Raw genomic sequence first — 12,195 nt, 5'->3', positions numbered from 1 at the left:
TGTGCAGGACTTGCTGCTCCAGCTAGGTCCCTAAAAGTCAATGGGGCCTGATGGGATCCATCCAAGGGTACTTAAAGAGCTGGCTGATGTCATAGCAAGACCTCTCTTAATGATTTTTCAATGCTCTTGGGAATCTGGAGAGGTCCCAGTTGACTGGAAGCTGGCAAACAGTGTCCCAGTCTTCAGGAAGGGCAACAGGGATGACCCTGGTAACTACAGGCCTGTCAGTCTCACTTCTGTGCCTGGCAAAATTATGGAAAATATTATTCTGGGAGTTACTGAAAAACACCTGAAAGACAACACTGTCATCGGTCCCTGCCAGCACGGGTTGGCAAGGGGGATGTTCTGCTTAACAAACTTGATTTCCTTCTGTGACAAGGTTACCCACCTAGTTGACCAAGGGAAGCCAGTCAATGTCATCTTTCTGGATTTCATTAAAACATTCGATACTGTCTTTCACAGTATCCTCCTGCATAAACATGTAATACAGTGGGTGAGCAACTGCCTGATGGGTCTGGATCGAAGGGTTATCCCTTGCATGCAGGACTGGAAGGAATACTAATTAGATTTGCTGATGACACAAAATTGGGAGGAGCTGTTGACACTTTTGAGGGCAGAGAGGTCCTGCAGAGAGATCTGGACAGACTGGAGAGCTGGGCAATCACCAACCATATGAAGTTTAACAAGGGCAAGTGCTGGATTTTACACCTGGGGCACAGTAACCCAGGATGTACATATACACTGGGGAATGAGAGGCTGGAGAGCAGCTCTGCAGAGAGGGATCTGGGGGTTCTGGTTGACACCAAGTTGAACATGAGCCACCAGTGTGCCTTGGCAGCCAAGACGGCCAGCTGAGTCCTGGGGTGCATCAAGCACTGCATTGCAGCCCGTCGAGGGAGGTGATTGTCCCACTTTACCCTGTGCTGGCGTGGCCTCACCTTGAGTACTGTTTGCAGTTTTGGGTGCCACAGTATATTAAGGATACAAAGCTACTGGAGAGTGTCCAGAGGAGGGCCATGAAGTTGGTGAATGGTTTAGAGGGAAAACTGTATGAGAAGCGGCTAAAGTCACTTGGTTTGTTCAGCCTAGAGAAGAGGAAACTGAGGGCAGACCTCATCGTGGCCTACTGCTTCCTCACAAGGGGAGGAGTAAGGCTGCCCTTCCTGCGCTGATCACTTCTTTCTGGTGACCAACAACAGGATCTGAGGGAATGGCCAGGGGAGGATTAAATTGGATATTAGGAAAAGGTTCTTCACCCAGAGAGTGGTGGAGCACTGGAACGGGCTCCCCAGGGAGGCAGTCACGGCGCCAAGCCTGACGATATTCAAGAAACACTTGGACAATGCCTTCAGACACATGGTGTGAGTTTTGGGGTTGTCCTGTGCAGGGAGAGGAGTTGGACTTGATGATCCTTGTGGGTCCCTTCCAACTCAGGACATTATATGATTCTATGACTCTAAAATTGAAAATATTATGCTTCTGTAGATTTTTTGTCTTAATAATTAAAATTAGTCTTTTATCCGTATCCTGAAACTGATATTTCTGTTTTTGTCAGACTGAGGTTAATCATGCTAACAGATTTGAACATTGAACAGGGATGGTACTACCAGTTCAGTGTTCTGCCTTTTTATATTCCAGCTCCAAATTTTATTTTATTTACCCAGTAATTGGCACAGACTACATCAGTGTATGTCACCAGAGTGACTAAAATCAGGTTAAAATGTTTGGCCTGCGATATTAATGAAGCAGTCTTGTAACATCTCTAATTGACAGTTCACCACCTTAATAGATTCTGAACTAAAATATTGTAAGTTAGCCTTTTATACTTTATAGTAACAGATGTGTTACCAGTAAGTTTAGAGTTAAGAGAAATAATCATATGTATGTTTAGAATATTTTTATTTTTAAAGTAAAAATAACTGTTCAAAGTTTAGAAAGTCAAGGTTAAATTTAAACATTAAAAGAAATACCAATGTTTGAAGGAATTTTAACATCCAGTCAAAATGTGTTGTCAGTTTCAACAATCTTATTTCTAGAAAGTGTGTGCAATCAAGAACGATTAATTTTTCCTTAAAAACGTTCTTCTCTTAAACACTTATTTTGCATATGGAATCAGTATACTCATATCGATCTAAAAATATCATTGGACTCCTGATACATATAAGCCATTATAAGGTGATGCATCATTAAAATGATCAATCATAAAGTATTCAAGAACTCACTCATTCATCTTTTAGACCTAGGGATTTGCATATTGTCCCTGCTTTGTAGAATTTGGCCTTGGGAGGCCAATGATTTGTAAAATATAGTTTTATACAGACATTTTTTCCAAAAGTACAGGCTCCAATAATGAACAACTAGAATTTAAAAATTTAGTACAGTTCTCCAAGTCACTTTCTTAATCATTACTACTCACCAATGCAATTTAATTTCATTATGTTGGTTTTTACTATTTACTTGTTAGTAACTGATATGTCCTGCAATTATAGTATGCTATAATTGTAGTAAGAGTGGAATGTTACATGAAAAAAAAAGAAAAGTTAATATTAAAATACTAAGATATTGTTTTGGAATTTCTGTTTCTAAAGGGAAGATTAAAAAAATTTACTTGGTGTGTAGTTGTCCGTTCTCTAACAAAGGTATCAGTTCTATTTTAAATGTATTTTCATTACTAACAGGCAAACTAATGAGTCAGAAAGCTCTTTTTATTCCTATGGCAAATTATTTTTCTCTTTTTTGCAAATAATCTTTTGAACTCTTTCTATACAGCCATGTCTTCTAACACATAGAAGTTACTGAGTTCAGAAGACTTTTCTTGTTTTCGTAAATGGAAAAGGAAAAAAAGTGTTCAGTGTATTTAAGGTATTGGGAGTGTTTTTTAAAAAGAGAAAACCAAAGTATAATATTTCCCTAAACTCAGACTTCTAATGCAAAAATCATAAACTAGCTATTAATTTGTAGGTGATGCTTAGTTTATGCCTTGCTGTTTGTAGATGATTGTCCAGCTGAAAAAGGAGATCCAGGAGTTGAAGGATGAGCTGGAGCTGGTGACTGGCAAGCAAAGAACGTCAGAGCTTTCGCAAGAAGACCTACTTCAGTAATGGCTTACATTGTTTCCATTTTCTTTTTCTTTTTTTTTGTGGTGATACTTTTCATCAGTTTCTTTCTTGGTATAAATATTTAAATTCATCTCAGAGTTTTAAACTTCTCTGAGTGAATAATAAAGTGCAGTTAGGTGCCAGGTTAGAATGGCAGTTTTCCACGAAAAGCTGTATGAGGCTGCTGGCTGTGATTTTGCAGCCTCAGCTTTGAGGAAGTGAAGTAAAGTAAACGCAAAAGATGGGAATGCCTGTCAGATGCCAGGCAAAAAGAAGTGTTGTATAATAGTGCAGAATAAAAAAAAAAAAAAACAGTCTCTCTCACAATTGGATATACGATCTGAGTAGAATTCAAGAAATATTCTTTGTGCTGAGAAATATCCTGCTGCAGTGTTAGTTTGACATAGGCCAAGAGAAAACTGGCATCTCTGATACACAATTAATCAATGTCTTAAAAGGCAAATGTTCAAATTTTTTCCTGAGCATACTATTGAAAGTGCATGATTAATTTACATAAGAGTTGTAACATCTCACAGCTTTTGTAACAGATCAGTACAGCATGTAAGAACTTTCTATGTATAATGCAGACGTATTCACTTAAGCCTAAACATTTACAATAACTAAATTCAGTTCCCAGCTTTGAAAAATTAATTGATTCTCTAGGATGGACCTATTTAATCTCTCTTTCTAATCTCATCTGTATAAAGAAAGTAATAACTGCATAGAGATTTTGTTTGGTTAGCCTATTAATAGTAACTAAGTTGAAGCTGTGAGAATTTTTAGTCTTATTTTAATTTCTCTTGGAACTGGTCCAGAAGAAAACTTCTAGTGCTAACAATTTCCACTGACATCCAGGAGATTCTGGAGACAGGAGGACAGAAGGACAAGCTTCTACCTCTTTTAGATTGTTGTCATTCTTAATTCTTGGTTTTGATTGTTTTGTTTTGTTTTAATGCAGAAAATAAATGACATCTGTATCAAGGATGAGGAGCTAGATAGCATTATGTGTATATACCTTTTACACCATTAATATGAGTGAATTTTCCACATAGGCAGTTACCAGTATAATCTTCTAACCAGAAATGTCCCCTCAGTTCCTACTGGGTTAATATTTATGTATCCTTCTGCCCAAAATTATGGGAGTCAAATGCACCAAGAACATTACAGACTAGCACTGGATGTGATAAAATCAATCTATAGGAAGAAAATGGAAGAAACAAGAACAGTGGAATATGCTTCTTTTCCTTTATATGCAAAATTAAATGGCCTTGTTAGCTAGTTTCTTTTTAACCTGACAGAACTAAGCCTTCAGAAGTTGAGTGACTCTCAGTGACTTTATTCAGATATACTTAAGTAAACTATATAGTAATTTAAAGATGTACTTCCCTAACATTATTGTAAAAATCTGTCACATTAATTTTCCACTGTGGTCTTGTTTGCTATTTAGCTTGTATAGGGAAACTGGGTTTTTGGAAATCATTTGGGTTTTTTAGGCCACACCCATGGATCTTACTTCTTAAGATTTCCTACCTGACTTTTTGCCATGAAAATGGCAATCTTACAAATAGGATTGGGTTCACTGCTGACAAAAATTTTTCATATGAATATGCACAGGAAACCTAGGAATATACCATCTGCATACAGTTGCACTATAACGTACATCTGGGAGACCTTGTTTCAGAAATATGTGAGTAAAAACTGTATCAGTTGTAAGTTTTTCTTTTTTATCTATATAGTACAATATATAGTCCGTTACATTGTCAGAAAAGGTTCTTTCTGAGACCATAGCGAGGAATTTTGCATCCTGTTCCTCCAGAAAGTAGCAAGGAGGAGACTTTAATGAGTTTCTACCTGTAATAAGACACAGAAAGAGAAATAACTTTCAAGGACCTCAGCTATGTTAGGACAACACAAAATTTTAAGTTTTTTAAAATTATCATTTCTTTATGTTTACTCAGACTCATGTAGCACATGTTCATTGTTTCAGAAATAGGTTCTTTCTTGGAACAAATGCTCTGCAATTAAAATACAGAACGGAAGGGCGTCAAACAACTAACTTTGTCAGTCGTAAATGCTATATAATGGCCTTGTTCAAAGCTTGTTATTTTTAATATACACTTAAAATGGAAAAATAATTGGGTATACAGTGTTTTTTATGGGTAGCATAGTTTCAAGCAGAGAACAGAAGATACTGCTGGAGAATAACTGTCATATACATGAGTCATACTTGTTTATTAATACTGTATGCTGTAGTTGAATGGAATGTTGGAAGATAAGTCAATCTTTTTCTGTAAATGGTTCAAGTGGGGGAAAATATCAAATGTCAGGTTTTATGACTTTTGCGTTTGTATGTGTCCTTGCAAGCAGAGTCTTCACACGTAAACAACTGATGTGGACTAAACACCCAAATGAAAGTATGATGAAATGATAGTATAAAAAGCCACTACTTCAATGAAAATATCTTTCTGTGGTTTTGAATACATATACATTTTGAGCTCACTTTCATATGGCGATAGTATTTGTGACCATGCTGGTTTACATCTGTCTAAGCCTCCTGTCCATAAATATCCTGAACATCTGTGAAAATCAACAGATAGCATCTAAGTGTTCTGTCTCCAGTTAGAGTCTATCAATGCATAACACAGCAAATCTTTATGACAGTTCTGTTTATTGAGACTGGCCATCTGAGTTTGGAGCTACTCATTATCTGAAGAGTTTGTTCACATTAAAGAATAAATATACAAGTGAGTTGTCCAAACAGAAGTATTGACCTAGATGAGGGCTGATACAATAATGATTTACTGTTACTGGAAAAAGCCTATGTTGCAGTTTGCATCTAATTTTGCATCTATAAAGAAACCTAAATAACATTACTTCTCAGGAGATATATTGATCAGATTGTTATGATGGACAGAATGGGGAAAGAAACATGGTATAGGTGATAATGCAACATACTGTGTTGCGCTTTATTTGGAGGTGTCTCCCAAGAATGGTCCTTAGGGGAGTGGTACTGTAGGGGGTTCCAGACAGAATAATCTCTTGGGGGGGGAGGGCTGATGCTTTTTTAATATTCCCAGAGAGGAAATTATAATTTGGGTCATTATGGATTTTGAATAGAATTTAGACCTTTCTGCTTAGTTAGGATGTCTTCTGCTTAAACTTAAATAAACTGTATCTCAACATGTATATATATGTGTGTGTATATACACGCACACATAAACAATCAAGTTTATATATTTCTTTTCAAAATTTTTGAGCTTTAACAAAAGTCTTACTGTGAATCATTTTATTACAAATAAGGTAATTAACTAGTAAGGAGAAATGTTACTAAATATAGTCTCATCAAAAATAGATGTGTTTTAATTCTTTTTCTGATTCATCATATGTATTTCAAGGGAAGTCAGAGTAAAATTAATTTTCTGAAAGCATTCTGTGCCAACTTTTTTATTTATTCTTTGATTCTGAACACAGATGATCCAAGGTACAAAACATGTCAATGAAAAACTCCAGGCATTTCAAATGAAATCACTGGGCTACTCAGTGCACTTAAGTGTTGCTAGGTGTTTGAAGTTGATATGTGAATAAGCTGTAGTTCATTCTTCATTGTTTTTTTCCTCACTTAAATCAAAGAAGTCTCTGCAGGGATATTTTTTTTCTTATTATTCATTTAATGGAAGGAAAAAAACATCTGTCAAATAGGCTTCCTCATAACCACTACAATGTCACATTGTCATTCACTAAGTTTCAAACAAAATGGAAAACAAATGGTCCTGACTTTTCTCATGAATGCTAAATTATAATACAATACAGCTTATAAGTCCTGTGAATAAAGCTACAGCTGACTGGAATTCTTACTTCAGAATTCTGTGTTAAATGGTAAGCATTTACATTACTATGTTGTATTTTTTACTTTATTATTTTATTTTCTAAAATGTTAAACATACATGAATCCTGTTGCTCTCATTTTGTTTACTTAAAAAGCACAGCATAAAAAATTCAGCGAGACTACCTAAGTGGTTCAGAACATAGTTCATAAAATGCTTCTAAAATCTGAATTGCTTGCTTTGGATCTTACCATCTACTTCCTCAGCTGTAAAGGGCTGATGTCTAAATATTCTTTGAGCTGGAGAATTAGTTTCTTGTTTGGCGGGGGAAGGAATGTTTTAAACTATTTTTTAAAAATTTAGAACATAACAACATACATCCCAAATAGAATGAAGTTGTACTCTCACAGGCTTCTGTATTGTGCTTTAGAATAGAATTAAATTAATTATTATTTTTTTTTTTGTGAGAAGCATGCCAAAAGTAAAAGGGAGAGTCCGTTTTGTTTGAATCCTTTGGGATTATTTTGTTGTTGTTGTTATAAGTTGTTATAAATGAGCTCATTAACAATTTTCAATGTGTGCCCAGAAAGTCAGGATTTTGAATCAGGGTCCTGTGTTCCAGAGCACCCACGCTTCCAGAGCCTTTGCCAGTTGGAATTCTCTAGGAACAGGACCGGAAGTACTGGCTTAGCACTTCAATTTATTAATAACTTTACCTTATTTCTTTCAGATACATATGTTATTACAGACGCTTCTATTTTTTACTTCAACAGTCATACATTGTTCATCTTACTCAAGTCCTGGATTTCTCATTACTTCTTTCTGTCTTTCATTTTTCTGTTTCAACATTGTGACATCTGTATGCTATCATGGTATTAACAATATTGCACTGTTGTACAATATAGAGCTTTAACAGTTACTCATACTTAAGCTGTTGAACAAATGGTTTCATTTACAAAGCAGAGCAAATGTTCTTATTTGCTGATGTCAGTGTTCAGTTTCAGTTGCAAGGTGGAAGAAATAGAAGCATATTACCTTGCCTTATGTCAACACAGCTTTGCAGACAGTGGATTTGTGTAGAAGTTAGCAGACTGACTGATACAAGCTGTGCAGGCAATAGTCAAGAGAAGAGAAGCTACCTTAACTATAAAATAGTCTTAAAATCTCACATTAACATCTAGCTTAGATGCCTGATTTAGAATGCTATTAAATCAATGTATTTCTCTAGAGGACATTTTTTCTCTTACATGTTATAAAATCTTTAGTGACAGCACAGGAAGTTCAGGGTCCCAGTGCAGGTACCTACACTGGATGCTTAAAGTAAGTGTAATACTTCCCTTTGATCTTGCTATTTTGTTGCAAGGTCACTGACCTAAAGAGTAGAAGAAAAAATCTTATATAATTTAAACTAATCACCTTTCACATTGAAACTATTGAGAGATAATTTAAAGTTTTTTTCAAGGATTAGCAAATCTGTTTTACCATGGGGAAAAATAGAGACTACATACTACGTCTTGTTTTCTAATGTTCAAAAGTCATCTGATGTCACATGGTTTCAAAAAAGATAAAGGAATATAGTATAACTCATATTAGCAAGGTTTGTGGATAAAAGATAGCATAGCTGAATTTGATAATTTAGATGTTTGAAAAAATCTTGGAGCCAATTTCCAAATATATATGTTCAAAAGTGATCAGAGCAGCTTTTTGAATCTCACTGAAATGCATTGAGTGCTTGGTCAGCTGAATTGCTTCTGCAATTACCACTAAAAACCTGTTTGCATCTTTTGGCATCTTAAATACTTTTTGAAAACCTTTTCTGATTCTTTACATCTAATTTATAACGTGACACTTGACACAACTTTTTCAAAACTACCTCTCTCTTCTATACTGTAGGAATGTCTCAGTGTTCAGCCGTATGAGTCCTTCTGACTCCCTTGAGTAGTTTTTATGCTTGTCCTATGTTCTTTCTTTTTCTTTCAAGTCCTTGCTACCTTCTACTTAGTGTTATTTATATTTTTCAAATTTTGATAAACTGAAAATTAGTTTTCTCTCGCTAATTTTAGATATACTCTAATGATTAGAATATGACTACTGTTATGACCACAAATATTAGCTGGTAGCGAGTAGCATTTCTTTACATATGTGCTTTTGGTTTGTAATTATAAAGTGTGGTTAAAGGAGGAAATTATCTACTCTGCAAGCTACTTGACATGTTTCTTCTCTGCAAAAACTTTGCATGTGTAGTATTAGCGTAGGCAATTTTTCCCTGTATAAGCTAGTCTTGGTCTTTTTATGGTCCATGCCAAATCTCCCCTTGACTTACTGATCCAAAGATTTAGATCTGTGTGCATTTCACCACTGGAATGAATGATTTTCAACTGTGTAGAACCTGTTTGCATCTGGTTGCCACATTGTAGCCTTCTAGTTCAGAAGAATCTCCTCACATAAGGAGTTAGCAAAAACAGCTTTGCTATATACCTAATTAAAAAAAAAAAAAAGGTGGATTATATCAGTAATAGGAGGTGCATGTTTCTCTAGTGTGCAATGCAAGTGTTTAATGGTACTCATTCATCTGTGTGTATGATACTACTTGTTTGATTGCTTTACAAAATTAGAAGATCTATTTTCAAAATTTTTACCCCCAAATAATTGAACTTAATATAAATGAAAAAAAAAAATCTAAACATTCCATGCCAGCTTGAATTTAGGTAATCTCTTTGGATGCCAACCTATTGGCTATGTAAAGAGGCAGCATATAAATCCTAATCGTTGCCTACAGAATTAACAAAATGCACATGGTATTCAAAACCATGTTTCTACTTATTATCAATAGGAAGGCGTGTGTTTTAGCTCTGTTATCAGTTATTTTATAAGCACTTGGCCCCCAGCTGAAAATATTAGATATTTAGGAATAGAAAGATAAGACCGTTTGGCCTAACAAACATGTTCGTATTAAACCAATAAATACCAGACAACTTGAATATTTATGAAAATCAGTTTATCTCCATGCATGTAAATCATTGACCATATTGCTGTGTTGTCTATTTTCATTTGTTCTTTTTACATTTCTAAATACGAGAACTTAAAATTTTTACTATGTCTGTACCTCTTTGACTTTGGGCTGTTTTTTGTTTTGTTTTGTGAGATATGACTTCCTCTTCAGGAACATTACTGTAGAGACATCATTCCAATCTTACTCACAAGCTTTATTTTCACCATTTATGAGAATTACTATCCATTCAGGCTTAAGAGAGACTTAAAGTTTAAAGGTTGTAGTATTTGCTTGTGGAAGTATAGGATTCACTTCATTATACTCAATGGTAAAAATTTGAAAATCTGAAGCATTTGTTTTCAAGAATAATTTAGGTTTATAGTACTTTGCTTTCAGCTGATTTCCAGTGGTATTTCTGAGGTTTTCCAACTCATTATCTTAGGCTTTTTAAGGAGTTTAGGTTAACATCTTCCAGGATCAGTCCCCAGATATATAATATCATTGCGTTAAAAATTGTGGACTTGTGCATGATTTATAGTTCACATAATCTAATATGCTGGGAATCCCTTAGGTATCTTGGTATAATTGCGTATTTCATGGGTGCACAAATTAAGGTACAGACAAAGGAAGTGAAATGTCTGTGGATTTAAAAAAACAGTATTAGGGTTTACATTTCCGTATTCTCATTTAATTTTCTATTGCCTGGCTATAGGAAACAGTCCAATCATTTCTGGACTACTTTTTGTCTTTGAAGAATTTACTACGAAAACAAGAAATTGAGAATACTAGAAAATTACCCCCAATGTTTTGTTTTGTTTTGTTAAATACACAATGTGGGAGGAGGGCTGCAATAAAATAAAGATTTGCATATTTTATCAAAGTTCATGAAGACCTACTTCTGTTTCACTTTACCTCACCAAGAATATTGTGCCTGGGGTTTGTTGTTTTTTGGGGGTTGGCTTTTTTTTTTCTTTTTTTCTCTCACAGTTATTCTGTAGGAGTTAGGTGAAGGAATGTCTGGCAGAAGTGTCAGTTCAGCTTCATCTGTCTGACTGACTGCCATTGAGAATGACTCCTGGGAAGCAAGAGGTGCCTCAGAACCTAGCCTTTAGTTCCAGAAGAAGTCCTAAAAAAAAAAAAAAGCAGAAGTTCTGTCACTTGCAGCAATTAATTTAATTTCACACGTAATTTTGTTTCTTAAAACACAGTTGCTACAGTAATTCAATACCATTATTTACAGACTGGTTTCAAATGTATTTCAGTTTACAGGATGAAACTGAACCTCACAGCAAATTTGTAATATGCAACTTTATTATTGCTTGACTTCCTCATACATACACATGTAAACACTTCAGTATAAAGTGTATTATGTTTAGACTTTTTCATTCTGTTACAATCAGTAGCAGAAAGAGGATCTTTGTTTTTCAGTTGTTTTTTTCAGTTGTTAGAGCACTGTATAGATATTTAAAGTGAAAAAAAGTGTAAAAATCTCCCAGACTGTAGAAGCAGAAGACTCTCAAGGAGTTATTGCTCTTACTTCCCTGCTCTAAGACTGCACCAAATCAATGGAGCCCATTCCAGGGCTATATTAATAAAACTATTCTTACAAATATCTACTGGGGGAATTGTACAAAGGCTTAAGTAGCCAGTACCACTCTTTAGTTACCCTAATTATTTCACCCAGGACTTAACCCACTTCTGTTAAATTAGAGGTTAAGCAGTCATTTCTGGATACAGAATACAGCATTATCATCTCTATATGTCAATTATGTGTTAGGCAATTGCTGTCATGTCCACTACCCATCAGTAATGTACTACAGCTTTTCTCAGGGCAAGCTTGGAAGCATTGTGTGCACTTCATCTTCTTTGTCATGCCATTAACGACAATGCCTGGAAAAACCTTCCCTTTCGTCTCCTGTCCTTCATAACATTATTGATAAAATTTGCTGCTTAGAATCTCCATGGTCTTCCCATACTGATGCACATTTGAAGCTAACTTATGTGGTTAGCTCTTATTAAATATAATGGCAATTCTGCTTCAACTATCAAGCATTATTAGATTAATAGATTCATAAAATATGTGGAGATGTGGAGTTACTTTTTTTAATAACATAAGCATCATTATTAAATGTAAAAATAATTTTCAAAATTAATATATGAAGAAAAAATTGATCTGGAGTATGTTACTAATCGGAAACCTATTGCAAAAGTCTAAGTAAGCAGGCTTCTTCAATTGAAGCAACCTCTCCAACTACCTCAAATTTCTCAGTAGCTTCTTTGC

The 12,195-nt window shown here is 35.1% G+C and overlaps 1 protein-coding gene across 1 annotated transcript in view; it reads left to right on the top strand.

The window, feature by feature from the left end:
• The window catches only part of KIF6 (kinesin family member 6), a 177,071-nt gene that overhangs the window by 55,222 nt on the left and 109,654 nt on the right, over positions 1–12,195 (top strand). The window contains exon 9 of the mRNA XM_064445467.1: positions 2,994–3,097. Coding sequence (XP_064301537.1) covers positions 2,994–3,097 — 104 coding nt within the window. The remainder of the gene's footprint in view (positions 1–2,993; positions 3,098–12,195) is intronic.

The sequence above is a fragment of the Phalacrocorax carbo genome, chromosome 3, assembly GCF_963921805.1.
Source record: "Phalacrocorax carbo chromosome 3, bPhaCar2.1, whole genome shotgun sequence".
Lineage (NCBI taxonomy): Eukaryota > Metazoa > Chordata > Aves > Suliformes > Phalacrocoracidae > Phalacrocorax > Phalacrocorax carbo.
The sequence above is the reverse complement of the archived record's forward strand: the minus strand, read 5'-3'. Positions and strand labels throughout refer to the sequence as shown.